Source organism: Phacochoerus africanus, chromosome 9 (genome assembly GCF_016906955.1).
Source record: "Phacochoerus africanus isolate WHEZ1 chromosome 9, ROS_Pafr_v1, whole genome shotgun sequence".
NCBI classification, from domain to species: Eukaryota; Metazoa; Chordata; class Mammalia; order Artiodactyla; family Suidae; genus Phacochoerus; species Phacochoerus africanus.
In genome coordinates this window covers 88903224-88922738 of record NC_062552.1, presented here as the reverse complement: position 1 = coordinate 88922738, position 19515 = coordinate 88903224, and the positions used below count along the sequence as shown (strand labels likewise).

At 45.5% G+C, this 19515-nt stretch overlaps 1 protein-coding gene across 1 annotated transcript in view; it reads right to left on the bottom strand.

The window, feature by feature from the left end:
- Positions 1-681: 681 nt before the first annotated feature.
- Positions 682-19515, bottom strand: part of FAM174B (family with sequence similarity 174 member B) — a 35716-nt gene continuing 16882 nt past the window's right edge. Inside the window, exons 2-3 of the mRNA XM_047796794.1 lie at positions 16225-16356; positions 682-2532 (exon numbers count right to left, since the gene is read on the bottom strand). Coding sequence (XP_047652750.1) covers positions 2529-2532; positions 16225-16356 — 136 coding nt within the window. The 3' untranslated portion in view covers positions 682-2528. The remainder of the gene's footprint in view (positions 2533-16224; positions 16357-19515) is intronic.

Sequence of the window (19515 nt, the reverse complement as noted above, 5' to 3'; positions counted from 1 at the left end):
CCAACTAGTATCCATGAGGATGCAGGTTCGATCCCCGGCCTCTCTCAGCGGGTTAAGGATCCAGCATTGCCGTGAGCTGTGGTGTAGGTCACAGACGTGGCTTGAATCCCACATTGTTGTGGCTGTGGCATAGGCTGGCAGCTGCAGCTCCAATTTGACCCCTAGCCTGGGAACTTCCATATGCCACTGGTGCAGCCCTAAAAAGCAAAAAAACAAACAAAACGGGAGCAAACAGGCTTTTTTTTCCTGCATTTTCTCGCCTGTGCGCTAAGCCAGCCTGGACTTCTCTGCCTGTTCCTTGGCCCCTAAGCCAAGCCAGGGCAGAGGCAAGAGTCAGCAAGCAGCTTCTGACACAGGTGGTTCTCTACTCTTTGGAGATACCCCAAGATTCTCCAAAAACAATGAGGGTTCAATATGTCCTCACCAGAGAGGCAGCCTCCAGGAAATGATGTGCTGTACCCATAAGTGCATATGGAAAAACAGGACGGCCCTCTCCGCACCCCCCACCCTACACCATTTCATTTCTAAGCTTTCCTTCCAAAGCCCCAGGACCAGGGAATGGCCCAAGGGCCCCACTTCTCCTCCAAGCCTCGGGCCCACAGCCCTGATCACAAAAAGGCACCTCGCTGGCTTCCATCTCAAAAAACATCCAAAAAAACAACCAAACCGATGCATAGAGGGTTCATGCCAGAAGGGTGCTTTATTGAAGAGTCTGTAGTGCTGAAGCTCTGCCATCTGGAAGGTCATCTCAGAGGCTGCCTCTACCAGGCCAGGTGGTGAGCACATGGCAGATAGAAGCCAGCGCTTACGCATAAGGCAGTAGAATCCAGCTTTTCCACTGATGGTTTGGCCGCAGTTGTCGGAAAGGCAAGTGTGAGCCGCAGTTCCAGTTCAAAGGTTCCAAGGGCGCACAGCTGCTAGGTGGCCCATCCTGTTTAGTCACCACCCTGGCCCACGAGGACATGGTGGAGGGAGGAGATAGAGCAGTCCCACCCCTCTGGCAAACAAGGTGGAGAAAAGGAGAAAGTCAACATAAGAGTGAAATCACAGGAGCTGAAGGGCAGCAGGCCACTCTTTTCATGATCGCCCCCAAGCATCCCCTCTTTCCCGCAGAGGCCGAAGTGCCAGCCTAAACTGCCAGGGCCATAGAGCATGCATGCCCAGCCAGCTTCAGGAACCAGGGGACCCCAAAGTACTAGCAGCCCTGTCTCAGGAAACTGAAAATAGGGACGAGTGGGAGAAAGGCCAGAGTTTTCATCCCAAGCAGTGGAACAGACAACCAACCGGGAGATACGCAGACCTGCACCACACCAGAAAAGAAAAGAAACTTAAGGCTACAAAACACCTTCCAGAAGGAACAAAGTCCCCAGGCCCCAAAGGCACTGCTAGGAGACATTAGCAGAAGCACATTCATTGCAGCGAATACCCCTGGGGAAACAGTGAACCAAGAGGCCTCACCATCCTGAGAAGTCAGCCAAGGCCCTGCTCCCAGAAGCCAAAAAAAGGTCAGGCACTTGAGCTCTGAGATAAGCCACTACCTGAAGCCCTGCCCGCCCCCCCACAGAAGGGGCCTTCCCGGGCCTTCCTGGGTCCAAGTGGGTTCTTAGGCCAACCCAACCCAGACCAACTGCAAACAGCATCCCTGGCAGTGGGCTTTTTTCAGCCAACCAGACCATCACTCGTTTAAATTACCACAGTGATTTTTTTTAAAAAAATTCCATTTCTGAGACCAACAACATAGACTCATGATAGGGCAGACATACACACAAGGGATATTACTAACTGAAGGTTGCCAAAGCGCTTTCTTTTCTCTTCAGAGAGAGAAAAATTATTTCACCTGTACATACACACACATACACACAATACCCACACATGCACACACATACACAGGTAGAGGTTTTTCCCTGATACTCAGAATTCTTTGTGAGCTAGGCATGCCTAATTCTGCTGAACCCTTTGAAAAAGGAAGGAAAAGGAGCCAGAAGGACGTGTTTGCATCTGCTGGGAGCTGGGGCAGCTCTGAGACCTTTCACTTTGAACTTTCACGCAGCCATCACCAGCGTAAGGCCAGAACTTCACCAAGCCCAGGAAAGACCGTGAAGGGGCAGATACCTAGGAGGTCACAGATCCAGGGCAGCAGACAGTCAGAAACCCTGCTATAGAGATAGATATCCTTTAGGCTTTTTTTAGGTTCTTGATAACTTCTGATCTCTTTTGCTTTTGTTGGCGATCGCTTTAAAATGATTATTTTTAAAACCAGCATGTTTCTGTGCCTTGCCCCTTAGCAAGGCAAAAGCCCCGCTGAGGAGGGAACAACGGGTGACATTTTAAAGGGGCATCCGGAGGGTGGTGTCTCCTGCAGTGACGTTCAGAGTTGACATTCCACACACACACAACTGTGCCAGAGTTTCATAAATAATGTTTCTTTTGGTTTCAACACCTCAGATGGGACAGCTTCCAGATTCTTCACGCCCCGGGCTTTGGCTGACCAACCTTCCACAGGATGCCAACCTACTGGAGAACAGGTTTTACCTAAAAGAAAAGGAAGGACAGGGGTCAGTGGCCTCTGCCAGAGCTGTGCACCTATCGTGACCCTTCCTTCACCATGTCCACCCTCCAAGATGCACTGCTGTCCTGTCAAGGCAGCTGACATCCCTCTCCACGCCTCTCCAGAAGCGCCACCCCCCCATCCATTGCTCCCTCACCCCCATCTCTATTCCTGCCATAAAAGCCATCTTTTCAGTCCTTGAAAACCCACCCTCCTCAACCTCAGGGCCTTTGAACATGCTGTCTGGAAGGTCTCATTCCTCCAGGGACCCCCTTCCCTTCCCTCCTCTCCCAGCAAGGGACTGTTTCCCAGCTCCTCACACAGATCCCCTAGTACACAACCTCCTTCCTCCTTGTGACCCCCTCCCTAGCACATCTAAGGCTGTTCATGCCAGGGCTCAGCACACTTTCCCTGCAGAAGTACTTTTGACTTTGCAGGTCCTATCGTTTTTGTGGCAACCACTCAGCCCTGCTGCTAGAAATGTTTGGCATGGCTGTGTTCCAATAAAACATTATCTGTGGACACTGAGGTTTGAATCGCATTTAATTTTTACAGGTCATGAAATGCTATTCTTCTTTTGATTCTTTCGTCAAACATCAAAAATTGTTTAAAAAAATCATTCTTGGCTCGAGAGCCATATAAAAACATGCAGTGGGTCAAATCTGGCCCACAGGCCGTAGCCTGCTGGCCCCTGGTTTATGTTTTATGACCCCTGGCTTATATTATTATCTGATTCGTGTCTGTCTCTTGCTTAGCCTGGGAGCTCCTTGCAGGCAAGACCGTCGTCTGACGTTGCTCACCTTTAAACCCCAGTGTCAGACAATGCAAAGGGTGTGAGAAATATTTGTGTAGTGAGTGAAAGAAAGTTGAAAGACTAAATCTACTCAAGACACCATCCAAAGGGACTTAGAAAAGGAGGAAAAATATAAGAGATTAATCATCTATAAACATTTGAACATGAGTATCATAAATCACACGTGGAAAGACAAGGGGAACTTAATAAAATTTACAAAATAATAAACTGCATTTCATGATGTTACACGATCCCAAATATAAATATCGGTCTGTGATGATCTATGTGGGAAAAGAATCAGAGAGCGTGGATAGGTGTATATGTGTGACCGGGTCACTTTGCTGCACAGCAGAAATTATCACAGCCTTGTCAATTAACTATACTTCAAGAAAACTTAAAAAAATAAATAAATATCAGGTACCTATTTACTTAAAGATATCGATATCCTATTCTTAAAAAATGTACACTTAAGCAGGAAAGGGACATAAGATATGTAACTTACCCTCAAATCGCTCAGAAAAAAAAAAAAAAATAAGTACACACTCACAGCCATCAGAAGGCAAATGAGGCAAAATAATAAAAGAGGAAAATCTGGGAGTTCCCATCATGGCAAAGCAGAAACAAATCTGACTAGTATCCATGAGGAGGCAGGTTCAATCCCTGGCCTCGTTCATTATGTTAAGGATCCAGTGTTGCCGTGAGCTGTGGTGTAGGCTGCAGACTCGGCTCAGACCTGGCCTTGCTGTGGCTGTGGTGTAGGCTGGCAGCTGTAGCTCTGATTTGACCCCCTAGCCTAGGAACTTTCATATGCCACAGGTATGGCCCTAAAAAGCAAAATAATAATAATAATAATAATAATAAATTTTAAAAATAAAAATAAAGTAGGAAAATCTGGGTAAAAAGTATACGAGTGTTCCCTGTACTGTTTTTCCTTTACAACCCTTTTTAAGTTAGAAAAAATTTCCAAATTAAAAAAAAAAATCGATACGGGTACCCTCGTATCAACCATTAGGGTCCCCTACTCAACAGATCAGAGGGAGAAAAAAAATAAATCCCCATGGCTGTGCCCACACTGGGAAGGCTGGCTTGTGTAGAGCTCTCACATGCCCCCTACTCTCTGCTGGGTGTGGGGGGGCTCACCCACTGACTGACACCCTCAGACCCCACTCCACAGATGCAGCCTGAGGACCCCTCAAACATTAAGACCCCCAGCAGCCTTGACCCCACAGTCGGGCCTTCCACTACATCTTACTACAAGTTCAACCTTGAGAATGAGGTGTAGGTGCCAGGCAAGGCTTCCAAAAACCAAGAATATATTACTCAGCCATAAAAAAGGAATGAAATAATGCCCTTTGCAGCAACATGGAGGGACCTAGAAACTGTCATACTAAGCGAAGTTAGTCAGACAGTAAAAGACAAACATCATATGATATCACTTATATGTGGAATCTTTAAAAAAAAAAAAGGATATAAGTAAACTTACTCGAAGAACAGAACAGACTCTGAAAAACTTACAGTTACCAAAGGGGACAGAGAAGGAGGAGGGAGGGATGGATTGGGGGTTTGGGACTGGCATACGCACACTGAGGTATACGGAATGCTTGGCCAACAGAGACCTGCTGTATAGCACAGGAAACTCTACCCAGTATTCTGCGATAATCTATGTGGGAAAAGGGTCTGAGAGAGAATGGATATGTGTGCACATATGCCTGGGTCACGTTGTTGTATAGAAGAAACGATCACAAGCTTGTAAATTAACTAACTTCAATGAACCAACAACAACCAAAAAAACACAAGAATCAGACCAGTGTAGAGACCTGATTCCCCAAAGCTAGCCCAGAGCCGGCATGCATGTGAACAAAAGCAGACCACAGGGGGCCTTATGGATGTAGAAAGTGTGGACGGTCAGGATGCAGAGACGTGAATTTGACATTCCTCCAACACACTGAGAATTCACCTTCACGGGTGTCCCGGGATTGCCACTCCGCTGAACTGCATCTTCTGGATGCCCCAAGGGCACACCCTGGGATGCTCTGCTAGGTTCCCTGCCTGCGCCCCAACCCCCACAGGCAGCTGTTGACATCCTTTGTGCTTAGAGGAATAAACACCCACACGTACACAAACACATGGAGAGAAGCAGAGCCCATCACAAATCATCAAGCACATGGCGATTCCTCAGGCTCCCTCCTCAGCAGCACTAAACCTCGGGGGCTGCTCCTGGAAAAAGGAAACAGATCCCCTTGCACATCCCATGGGGAGCTGGTGACCTCTGCGGTGCTGGCTGCTCTGGGCACATGCTGGCACCGCAGAGGTCACCAGCTCTGAATCTTAGGTCTGAGCAGTGTGGCTGCCTGCCCTTCAGACTCTGGTGAGACTGTGACTCAGGAAGCTCTTGGGGAAAATCAATCTGGGGACCAGGGTGAGGAGGTTGGCTGTAAAGTCCCGACTGTCTTCATTTCATCCTGTTGTTTCCCTGAGGCCATGAAGCTTTGGGGTTCACCCTTGAGGAGGGCTGGAGGGCAGGGGGTCGGGGGAGACAGGCTGACAGCTGCAGCTGACCTGGCTAGCCCAACACTCACTCGAACTTGCACCTGTCAGCGGCATGCTATTACTTCTTCCTCGAGTGCCCTCACTGCTCCCTGCCCATCAATCCACTCTTGGCTCTCTCCCTGGTCCTTCCAGACCCACTGTAAGCTTCATCTCCTCCGGGAAGAGATGCCAGGGAGAGGTGCCCATCCCAGCTGCCCACAGCACTCTGCTCGCCTCCCTGGGGTGCTTCCCAGGTCATCTTCTAAGAGTCCACACTCTTGGCTGTCTCCCCATCTCAGCAAGAGCTCCTGAAGGAAAGGGCCAGGCTTACCCATCGGGCACTCACAGGGAATGGAATTAGGGGGCTCATGAGCTGAGTTCACATAGCCGGTGACAAGCAGAGATTTCTAGGACTCTCTAGGCCCTTTCCCTCCTCCAGAGCAGCCAAAATGCTACTGACATCCCTGCTTCATCCTTAAGATCAACCAGAAAGGGGGTCCATGCAGAGGCCAGCCTTGCCCTCCCTGGAAACTCCCGGCATAGTGAAGGCACGTTTAAATGCCATGATCCATGCTTATTCCTTTCAGATTTTGAACTGTCCTGTATGAAGACACTGGGTTACAGCCATCCTAGAGAAGGAGAGTGACATGCCCCAGCCCGTCCCTGTCCCACGTTTTACAAGAAGCTTGTCGGTGGGCACAAAGAACCCTCCACACAGAGCTCCTGTCTCGGCACCTGTCCAGCACCCTGACCGCTGACCCCTCGGTGCAACAGACAAGGACGCTTTGGGAAGACGGCCCAGCAGCATGGGGATAAAGGATGGAGAAGTCAAAGGAAGAAGCTGGGCACCGAATGTGAGTGTTTCTGAGATGGACAGCTACGAAGACCACACACCATGTGCTGAGGGGCCCTTGGCAGTACTACTGCTTTCATCCCAGGACACAGAACACGGAAAAGAACAACTGAATTATGGTACTAGCTTTTACAAAAGCATTGCTAGTCAGGTTTATTTGTGCTGTTTTCCTTTCCCCCCCACCCCCTTTCTTTGCTTAATCCTTACACAGCACTATAAATGCGTGTGCATATAGGCAGGAAACTAAGTTAGATTCACTTAGCAGTAAATTTTCATTGCCCCACAAATTCCTGTTCGTATAGGCTCCCTCCTCATAGACATAAAACTCAAATAGTTTCTTAGCTGAGAACTACCCCCAGAATGCCAATATTGCTTTTCAAAGAAACCAAAACGCCTCATGAGATGCCCATTTATATGTAACACCTAAGCTCGGCATTCTGCAAGCAAGCAGGCTGGCACAGTGTTATTCAGACTGCTTTGGAGATAGCCTATGATGCTGTTTCAAGTCCAGGTAGAATGCTCCGGCACCCTTGGGGAGGCTGTGTAGGTCGCTAGATCCCCTCTGATTCCCTACAGGCCCCAGAAGCTCAGGGTACCCATTGCCTGCGCAGCTGTCCCCAAGCTAACACTCCTAACAGTTTCACCCCTTGCCCTCAGGAGATGAGGATGCGTGGGGCAGGCAGAAATGCCTTCCAAGCCCGATGGTTCTAGAAGCCACCACCCTAAGTGTTGCCCTGCAGAGACTTAGCTTTGTCACTGCCGCAGGGTGTCCATGGGGACCCTGACACAAGACTTCAGTCCAGGATAAGCAAGTTGTCTGTTTTCTCCCACTCCCAGTCTAGCCTCCAGGAGCCTCTGGCTGCAAACATCCACCAAATGTCTTTTACTCCAAAGACAAGATGTCAGGCACAGCCCCCAGAGGTGCAGCACCCATTACATCTGTTTCTAATAATATTCCCTTGGAAAGCTCTCTCCACAAGAGGGTGGGAGGCAGGCATTTCTAGAAGGCACATCTGCCTCATGGGCCACATCTTTTCCAAACCTAAGAAGCAAGAGAACAGAGCCCTCCCTCAGGGTGGGGACCAGGGTTGGCAGGAGCAGCGTGTTCTCCCAGCAATGCGTCTTTGGACTAAGCTGGTCACAGCTTCCGGTGCAACCTACCAGACCAAACTGGGAGAAGCACAGCATCCGCTGCTCAGGAGTGGGGGTGGGGGGAGGGGGGATGCCTAGAGGGTGTCACGAAAGTCTCCAGTAATGAACAGGGGAGGCACAGAGGCCCATAACATCAGGCACGACCTCATGCTAAGCACACCAAGCTCAAAACACATGCAACCAGGAAGCAAATGCCTTTTGAAATACGGAATCATTTCAAAACCCCAGGGTTCTCTGCACTCCATTTAGCCATCATTTCTCTCTTCTAATTAGCCCTTTTAAGTACAGAGTTAGAAACTCATTTCCACAGACTCTTCTCTCCCCACATCTGGCCCTAAACATCGGAGGCCTTACCTCCCACTAACATAGCACATCCCAGTGGCATGGGAGCCAGAGAGGAGTGTTGGCCACAGAAGCTTTGTCCTGCCTTTCTTCCCTCCACCCCACTTCACGCCTGGCTGATGCACAGGGCTCTAAGTCAGGAGATATTATCAGAGATCTGCCTCTGTAATGTGAGACAGGTTACTGCCTTATTGTCCAGGCGCCCAAAATGTGATCCTCCCCTTCGCAGTCACTCGTAAAACCACCCAAGGTCATGATTCAGCCACATCCGATTTAAATGTAGTCTATTTCCCTGGGGGAACCAAAAAATTTAGTTGAGCTATGTCTAAACAGGAAAGACAGGACCTGTGAACAGATTATCATGTGCAGAAAGTCAAGTTCTCAAAAACACTAAACCCAACATAAATTGGCCTTGAAATTCTTGTTCTTTCAAATGTATTGACGTAAAGAGTTGTCCATGATGTGCCATTCCAGTGGGAAAATGTTCCAAAGCAGCATGTATAACGTGGTCCTGTTTCTATAAAAAAGAAAATTCCACGTGTATGTACTCACACACACTCTAGTGGTTATCGTTAAGTAGTGAGATTGAAGGTAACTTTATTTTCTCTTCTTCTTATCTGTAATTTCCATACCATACATCACATCGTAATAAGGAAAGCTATGACTCGGTCTTTCTAAATGGCCCATGGTCCTTGGGCCTGAGGACTGGAGGGTTCTTGTACCTAGTGACTCCCTCCCGAGTCCATGCATATCCTCCCCAAAAGCACCAACTTCTCACATGAACTATTTGAAGTCTGTGCTTCACAACAAACAGGGAGGCGGGATAGTGCCTGGCAGTGATGAGGAAAGCCTGTGGGAGGCAGCTAAATTAGATAAGGTTACAGAATAAATGCTTACACCAGAAAAGGCAGCTGAAAATGAACAAGCTAAACTTCCAATGGAAGAAGTTAGAAAAAAAGAACAGAAGGTATCCAAAGAAAGAGCGCTTAAGGAAGAGAAGCAGAAATCAGCTGAAATGGGAAATGATAGCATAATGGAGAAGATCAAAGAAACCAGAAGCTGGTTCTCTGCGCCAATGAATAAAATTAAACATCCAGCAAGACTGATCAAGAAAAAGAAGAAAAGGCAAACATAATCAATATGAAGAGTGAAATGGGGAGTTCCCTGGTAGCCTAGTGGTCAAGGATCTGGTGCTGTCACTGCTGTGGCTCCAGTCACTGTTATGGCGCAGGTTGCACATGCCACAACCAAAAAAAAAAAAAAATTAAAAATAAAAGGGGACCATGACTAAACATGGAACAAAGATAAAAAAGATGATAATAAGAGAATGTTGTAAACAACTTTAGGACAATACATTCGAAAAACTAGATGAAATGAACAAAATCCCAGAAAAATACAACCCATCAACACTGACTCAAGAAGAAATAGACAAGGACTAAACAGTCCTATGACTGTTCAAAGAACTGGACATCCATAGTTTTTTCAAATCTTCAAACAAATAAAGTACCAGGGCCCAGCCAGTTTTAGCACACTCTACTAAACATTTAAGAAACAAGTATTTCTAGGAGTTCCCATTGTGGTGCAGCGGAAATGAATCCAACTAGGAACCATGAGGTTGTGGATTCAATCCCTGGCCTCGCTCAGTGGGTTAAGGATCTGGCATTGCCGTGAGCTGCAGTATAGTTTGCAGATGAGGCTGGGATTCTGCATTGCTATGGCTGTGGTGTAGGCCAGCAGCTGTAGCTCCAATTCGACCTCCAGCCTGGGAATCTCCATAAGCCAGCCCTAAAAAGCAAAAAAAAAAAAAAAAAAAAGAGGGGGGAGAAAGACAAGAAACAAATATTTCTAATCTGGTACTAACTATTCCAGAGAAAAGGAAAATAAGAAACATGCCCCCAACTTGTTTTATGAAGCTAGTAAAACTTCTACCAAAGCCTGACACGGATATTACAAAATAGGAAAATGACAAACCAATCTCAATCACTAAAAGAAACAAGAAAGTTCTAAGGAAAATATCAGCAAACCAAATGCAGCAATGCAAATAAAGAGATAACACAACTGAAGTTCCCAGGTGGCGCAGCAGGCTAAGGATCTGGCGTTGTTACTGCTGAGACTCTGGTCACTGCTGTGGCATGGGTTCGATCCCTGGCCTAGGAACTTCCATATGCCTTGGGCAAGGCAGACAAAAAAAATAACATAATCATGACCAGGCTTGCTTTATCTCAGGAATGCAAAGTTGGCCTAATATTAGAAAAAAAATCAATGAATATGATTTCACCACTTTAACAAATTAAAGGAAAAAGTAAAATTCTCAATAGAGCTAGAAAAAAGCATTTAATAAAATTCGACATTAGCAAATTAGGAATAGAGGGAAGCCGCCTCAGGGGAAAAAAAATCTATAAAACCCTTGTACTTGGAATGGATAAGCAATGAGATTCTGCTGTATAGCATAGGAAACTATATCCAATCACTTGTGATGGAACATGATGGAGGATAATGGGAGAAAAAGAATATATATATATTTATGTATGACTGGGTCACTTTTCTATACAGCAGAAATTGACAGAACATTGTAAATCAACTGTAACAAAAAAAATTTTAATCTACAAAATCCTATAGCAAACTCTACTCTTTGTATTAATATTAAAAGCACATCCTTTTAGATCAAGAACAAGACAGGATGCCTATTATCATCACTTCTATTTAACAATGACTTTAGACCCAAAAGTGAGTCTAAAAATGCCTTAAAAAGAGAGAGAGATAAAATGTGAAAAGACCCAGGGGAATGAGAGGCCCTCTTATTAGTTTCATATGATACATCTACATGGAAAATCCAAAAGAATCCACATTTACACCCTAGAATTCATAAGAATTTAATGAGGTTGCTGGATTTTTTAATCCGTGTTTTTAAAAATCAACTGCATTTCTTGACACCATGAATGAAAAAAAGTGAGAAAATGATATTTGACAAAAGGTATTGGATTGAGGTCATGAATTGTGTGGCAGCGGCTTGCAGAGGAGCCTGTCTCTGAAGCTGTCCCTAAAGTGACAGCAGAGAGAAGCCCGCAGCCCCAGGAGCAGAAACCCAAGTGTAGAGACTGATTCAGCGGGACACAGGGGTTCATTACGGTGGATGATCTGGGATGAAAGACTAATACGAATGGACTCGCTGGGTCCTGAGTTTCTGCCCAGAATGGGGGTGGAGGAAAGGCACAGAGGTGCCTGAGGGACTTTAAGCGATTCCTGTGCTAAAAATCACCGTGTGTGAAAGGGCCCCGTGCCATTGCTATGTCAGATAGAGATGGAGGGCCCATGACTACAGCGGCCAAGGAAAATGTTCTAGAGCATCGTTAACAGGCCAGGGAGCAAACTGGGACTTTCAAAAAGCAAAAAGTATCATCTGCCACCTTAACACCTACAAGGTGGTTCAATGTAATCATTTGCTTTTGGAAACAAAATCACTATGTTGAAGACATAGTTCACAGCAGCATTATTTACAACAGCCAAGACATGGAAACAGCCTAAATGTCCCTTGACAGATGAATAAATAAAGAAAATGTGGTGTGTGTGTGTGTGTGTGTGTGTATACATATTTATACTTATATATATAAACATGGTATGTATACACACACATACACACACACTCACACACATACAAAGGAATGCTACTCAGCATAAAACAGAAAGGAATTCTGCCATAGACAACACCATGGCTGGACCTGGAGGGCATGATGATAAGGGAAATGAGTTAGACTGAGAAAGACGAACACTGTATGACTGCACTTATATGTGGAATCAGAAAAATCAAACTCTTAGCAAAAGAGATCAGATTTGCAGTTATCCAAGGCCAGGGGTTGGGGATGGGAGAATGGGGTAAAGTGGTAAAAAGGTACAGACTGCTAGTTATGAGATGAAAAGCGTCCCTGGGATGTAAGGGACAAGATGATGACTCCAGCTAACACTGCCGTATGGTAGATTTGAAAGTTGCTAAGAGAGTAGGTCCTGTAAAGGAAAAAAAAAAAATGTCTTTGTAACGATGTGAGGTGATAGATATTAACTTATTGTGGTGATCATGTCACAATATATGTATGTTATACTGTATGCCGTAAAGTTATACAGTGCTATGTGTCAATTATATCTCAATAAAACTGAAAAAAAATAATTTTTAAATTGTTTGCCTTTGACAGTGAGTTTCACAGCCAGAATCAAGGCCAACACAGCACTGTCAGGCTAGGAAAAGAATCTGCTCCATTATTTGAAGAACTGAGATACCCTGCAGAATTTTTTTTTTTTTTTGTCTTTTTGCCATTTCTTGGGCTACTCCTGCAGCATATGGAGGTTCCCAGGCTAGGGGTCTAATTGGAGCTACTGCTGCCAGCCTATGCCAGAGCCACAGCAATGCGGGATCTGAGCCGTGTCTGCGACCTACACCACAGCTCATGGCAACGCCGGATCATTAACCCACTGAGCCAGGGCAGGGATCAAACCCACAACCTCATGGTTCCTAGTTGGATTCGTCAACCACTGTGCCACAACGGGAACTCCCAGAAATTTTTTTTTAATTAAAGTAGAATTGATTTACAATGTGGTCTTAGTTTCAAGTGTACAACACAGCAATTCACTTATATATGTGTGTGTGTGTGTGTGTGTGTGTGTATCTGTTTATATTATTTATATATATGCCTATTCATATTTTTTTTTCAGATTATTTTCCCTTATAGGTTAATACAAAACATTGAGTATAATTCTCTGTGCTATACAGCTGGTCCTCGCTGGTTACTTACTTTATGTATAATAGTGTGTATATACTAATTCCAACCTTCTAATTTATCCCTCCCCTACACCCCCCCTTTTTCCTTGAGTAATCTTAAATTTGTTTTCTTTGTCTGTGAGTCTCTTTCTATTTTGTAAATAAGTTCATTGGTATCTTTTTTTTTTTTTAGATTCCATATATAGGCAATATCATATATTTGTCTTTCACTATCTGGTTTACTCCACTTAGTATGACAATCTCTAGGTCCATCTCAAGCTTCTTAATCTGACAGAGGTTTCAATACATGCCTCTACATGACACCAGACCCGATATCCACCCAGCAGTCTTTAGACCCCAGTAATGCTTGTAGCCAGCTACTCCCAAGGGGGGCTCCTTTTCCACCTTATACTCAAGAAAGAGCCTACAGAGAGACGTTCTGAACAGAATAACTGTTATATTTCTTTGCTTAGAGTCTTTTCTGATGCAGTCAGATCTGAGGCCACCACAAAAAATGGCTCCGTCTATCACAGCCCCCATGGAGTTAGCGCAGTCACCAAATATGGATGAGATTCCATTCGGAAGCTTAGAATCAAAACAATGCGTGGATCCACTTAAGCCATCAAGGGCTCCCTATTGTACAATAACCCCAGGCCTGCAGGACAAAGCGAGCCTTTCCACTGTGACTCATAATGAAGACGCTGTTGCCTTCACATTTTGTTTTACTTCTGTGCCTGAATGTGAGACAGATAAAATGGCTTAGCAATAAAAATCAGTATAATCACTTTCTTATGTGTACAGTATTTTGCAGTGTGAATGCATATTACTAATTGTTTTGATTCCTCTCAAAGGGGGCTGCTCTTTATTGAAAATGCAAATTACAGCTAAAGATTTGTCCCTCCACTCTTTCTACACTCAATCCATGTCTTCACACTGTATGTTCATAAAATTTAGGTGTGATTTGTTAACAAACTCTATTTCCAATATCAGTATGCATGTGAACATGATAATTCAGCCATTTTTTCAGACATAGACTAAACAGTATTATAAAAATTTACAATGCATTTATGGAGAAATTTCTGAAAGACATTTTTAAAAATGCCTAAATCAACACAGTCATTCCATGTTCATGGATGGGAACAGTCAACATTAAGGGGCTAATTCACTGTAAATCAGTCTACAGAATCAATGTCATTCTAATTGGAACCCCAAACACTATTTTCTCTGTTTTTCTCCTTTTTTTTTTTTTTCTCCTTTTTACAGCCTCACCTACAGCCTATGGAAGTTCCTAGGCTAGGGGTTGAATGGATGCTACAGCTGCCAGCCTAGGCCACAGCCATAGCAATGCCAGAGGAGAGCTGCATCGGGGCAACACCAGGTCCTTAACCCATTGTGGGAGGCCAGGGATCCAACGGCATCCTCACGGACACTATGTCAGGTTCTTAACCCACTGAGTCACAACAGGAACTCCCAAACATTTTTTCTTGAATCCGATGACTCATTTACAGCCAAGAATGCCCAAGGCCATACTGGAACAGGACAAATTAGGAGACACATGGCAGACCTGCTTTCTCAGGAAAGGAAAAGCTGCGTGTGATGGTAATCTGATGGTCAACTTGACTGGATGACACTGTGCCCAGATATTTGGTCAAACATCAGTCTGGGTGTGTCAGGGAGGGTAATGGGGCTGAGATTACCAATGTCTGGGTAAACTGGGTAAAGCAGACTGTTCTCTGCAGAAGGGTGGGCTGCATCCAGTGAGTTCGCTGGGGACCTGAATAGCACAAGAGGCAGGAGAAGCAAGGATACATTCTCCCTGCCAGACCATTTTTGAGCTGGGATGTTGGTCTTCTCCAGCATGTGCCCTGGAACTTACACTATCAGCTTTCTCGGTTCTCAGGCCTTCAGAGTTGGACTTTTATAATAAATCTCTTGCTGTATGTAGATAACTATTCTATTGATTCTGCTTCTCTGGAGAACCCTAGTGGGGAAAAATCTGAAGATTGGGTCCTTATGTCTTACCTTTGCTACTAATTAACCAGGATCTTGGGCAATGACCCCAATCTGGGCCTCCAAGCCCTCCTCTCTAAACTACGCTCAACCCCTATGTTCACTGCAGCACCATTCACAACAGCCAAAACATGGAAATAGCCTAAATGTCCATCAACAGATGAATGGATTAAGAAGATGTGCTACATATACACAATGGAATACTACTCAGCCATAAAAAAAGAAAAAATAATGCCATTTGCAGCAACGTGGATGGAACTAGAGACTCTCATATTAAGTGACGTAAGTCAGAAAAAGAAAGACAAATACCATATGATAATACTTGTATCTGGAATCTAATTTACAGCACAAATGAACCTATCAGAAAAGAAATAGACTCATGGACATGGAGAACAGATTTGCGGTTACCAGGGGGGAGGGGGAAGGAGTGGGATGGACTGGGAGTTTGGGGTTAACAGATGCAAACTGTAACATTCGGAGTAGATAAGCAGTAAGATCCTGCTGTATAGCACAGGGAACTACATCTAATCACTTGTGATGGAACATGATGGAGGATAATGTGAGAAAAAGAATGCATATATAACTGGGTCACTTTACTGTACAGCACAAATTGACAAAACACTGTAAATCAACTATATTTAAAAAATTAATAACAAAATAAAAAATAAACTACACTCACCCTCAGCTCTTACACTGAGAATCTCACATATGCAAGTCATACGTCCCCAAAGGAGCCAAAAATTAAACTACAATCTTGAACTCACAAAGTCATTCTGACTTTCCTAGAGGCTACCTCACAGAAACACACCTATCTTTGGAGCTCAGTGGTAAATTCCATCCAAGGAGTAATCCCCTGCCCTCAGCTACCAACTAAGCAAGACTACAAGAAGTTTCCATTTGTGGGCACGCTGCTGCTGGGACCAGATTCCCCACAGCCAGGGCATGACCAGCTCGTTGTCTGAAATTCAGCCCTCTTCGTGCTCACATAAAGCTGACTTCTCAAACCTTCAAATCTGGAAAGAGCTGAGAAGAAGCATTTCTCTGCAAGCATTTCCCTGCCAGCTTTCTGGATGCTGTGCCTTCCAGGAAGGGATCAGAGTGGTTCTCCCAATAGCAGAATGCCCCGAGGTCAAAGACTTAGCCAAAGAACAAGAATACATGCCTGGCCACTGGCTGGTTTCAAAGGTGAACTGCCCACCTCCCCAAGCCGGCAAGCTCAGGAAGAAGCCACCGTCCCCACCCCATACCTGTATTTGATGTCAAATACTGTGGAGTCCTCGTCCTCGTCATCCTCTTCGTTCAGTGGGGCCATTTCTACTCGCTCCGCCGGAGTGGTGATGATGTCATATTTGCGGGTCTTCTTCAGCCTCTTCCCTGACCTGGAAGAGGGGAAGCACATTCCTGAGAACTCGGCAATACCCACTGACATAAGCCACGCTGCTGCCCCCAGCCCAGCTCCCGGGAGATCTGGCAAATACTCCCGCTCCTCCACGATGGCACGTGGGGCAGGTTCCTGATGTCACCAGCCCTCGTGGTCCTCACCCACAAAGCAAACATGATACTCGGAGTTCCCGTCATGGCTCAGCGGTGACGAATCCGACTAGTATCCATGAGGACATGGGTTCAATCCCTGGCCTCGCTCAGTGGGTTAAGGATCCAGCACTGCCGTGAGCTATGATGTAGGTCGCAGACATGGTTCAGATCCCATGTTGCTGTGGTTGTGGTGTAGGTCAGCAGCTGTGGCGCCAATTCAACCCCTAGCCTGGGAACCTTCATATGTTGTGGGTGCAGCTCTAAATAGACAAAAAAAAAAAAAAGCAAAGATGATACACCTGCCCCAAGTACCATAAAACCCAGTAATCAAGATCTACAATACCCAAATGCAACATTGTTAGAAGTCAAAATTAATGCAAAGAAAATCCACGATGAGCAAAAGACCAAAATGTTCAGTGAGAATGGGATGCAGCCCTGCCCCTGTGCAGGTACAATGCACCTCACCCCAGTGCACACTGCCCCGTGGGCCAGGTAGGTGGTTAGAACCCAGGCTTGGCCACTCTCTACCTGTGCAATCATATGCAAGTCCATCTCCCTAGGCCTCAGTTTCCTCCCAAATAAAATGGGATAAGAATAATACTTGTCCTTCACCGGCGAGGGAGGATTCAATGAGATGATGCATTTAACCAGCCTGCACACAGCAGACTCTCGGCAAAAATGATCAACAAACAGGAGTGCTACAGCCTCTCTTGGATGACAAGGACTCGTAAAAATGAATCAGTATTGTTTCCATCATGAGGATTTAGGAGCACAGAGAGTTAGAACACTATGCCTTTACCTCTGGGATGGCAGACCATCACTGGGGGCCTCAGGAAAAGTGCTGAGAAAGCCTCCAGCCTCCAGAGTCAGACCTCATGCATGAAGGATGCAGTCTTGATCAGGGCATGGCTGAAAGTTTATGATGCGAAGGGGAACAACACTTTTATTGTGACTCCTGATGTTCTGCGCATTTATTTCTCTATGATCTTGAACTTCTGCCCGAATGCCTTGTATTCTCTGATGTGCCTCCTTTTTTTTTTTTTTTTTCTGGTCTTTTTTGCCTTTTTCTAGGGCCACTCCTGTGGCACATGGAGGTTCCCAGGCTAGGGGTCTAATTTGAGCTATAGCCTCTGGCCTACACCAGAGCCACAGCAACTCGGGATCCGAGCCGTGTCTGCGACCTACACCACAGCTCACGGCAACGCCGGATCCTTAACCCATGAGCAAGTCCAGGGATCGAACCCGCAACCTCATGGTTCTTAGTCAGATTAGTTAACCGCTGAGCCACAACGGGAACTCCCTGATGTGCCTTTTTAAAAATCTTTGAAACGGTCTATAAGAAAACAGCCAATCCCCCACCCCACCCCACCCCCGCTTAAAAAACCATAAATGGGACATTGAAGAATCATTCTCTAAACATGCTTCCTGTAGCAGTACCCAGATGAAGACCCCATCAAAGGCATGTGCGGGATTCCTTTGTCCTCGGCACACAAAAACTTCTCAATTAGTTTGCAAAATTAGAAAAACAGAATTTCACCTTCAAGTGTCCTCAGAATTTCTATGAATAGCAACTCACTCTTTTCTTACCTAGTATGATTTACCAAAAAGATGACTTATGAAAGGATCATTTACATAGAAAATACATAATATTTATATCGTTGGCTTAAAGGAAGCTATACAACTTAGGATGCCTGCTCCTCATGGTTCTTTGGGTAAAGATTTTGGAAAATCAGCTCTAAGGAGAGAAACCAGCTATAAAGCCTGATGATCCTCTAACCTCATTGCAAAGCACTTTGCCCGGCTTTCATCACAGGCACACACAAACACACACACATAGAAGTGTAGATGAAAAACTTCGTGAATTTCAAACACAACGCAAGAGAGTGCAAACGCCAAGCCAGGTGTCTAAAAAGATAAGAGGGGCACAGCTGGTTGCCCCCCCAGGGGCCATGGGACAATGGTACTTTGGAAGCAGGCTTTGTGCAAGAGTGTAAATGCTAACCTCATAAACATCATTGGTCCCAGATTCTCGCCATCAACAGATTCCTATTTTCTCTCCACCTCCCCACGAAGAAGTACAATAGATCTTTGTGTTCTGCCCCAGATGGCTTATAATCCCTGACCATTCAATCTCCAATACTGGATGGGGAAAAGTGAAGCCCAGAAATGGCTCCATATGCTGCAAGCAACCCAAGACCAAGCCACTCGGAAAACTACCCGCTCCCAAGCCTCAGAGACTTGGGTCAAGCTCCAATCTCCATGGATGCACACACCACACCTCTCTCAGGAAGTCCCCCATCTCTGCCCTGATGGTTCACAGCTGTTTGGAGGAAGCACCTGGCTTTACAGGGCAGCCTGACTTGCCCTTCTGTCCACTGTGCCCAGTGCCAGGGCTGCCCATCCCCAACACACATGCGAACAAGCAACTGAAATGCTAGCACGGGAGACATCCTGTGAGCCAGAGTCTTGAGAAAGCTCCTGTAGATGCCTGAAGAGACAGGCAGCCAGATGGTTTCTGGTTGAAGAGTCACAGTTGTTTGTAAATGTTTTTCAAATATCATGAGGCTTAAAACATGCAAAATCTGACTTGTCCTGCACTTGGAACTTGAAACCTTGCTCAGTCACTGGCCCTGGAGCAGGGTTGACTGATGATCTTGGGAGAAGGTTCTGGAGACTCTGACTTCAGCTCAGCTTCATGCGAGTGGATTCCAATCACCCAAAGAATCACCTTCTTTCTTCCCAGCGTCTTGTGATGAGAAAATTAACCTACTAAGCTTAAAATAAGACCCTTGGACACATACCCATGAGAGAAGGTGGAACACGACCTGGCGTCTAGAACATCATGACCTATTTGCTTTAGTGCCAGCCATTCCAACCATTTCACCTTAGGAAATAATTTTAAACCTCAAGATTACACCAAAGGTGTGATAATTAATTTTATGTGTCTGCTTGACTGGGCCACAGAGTACCCAGACATTTGCTCAAGCATTATTTCTGCATGTGTC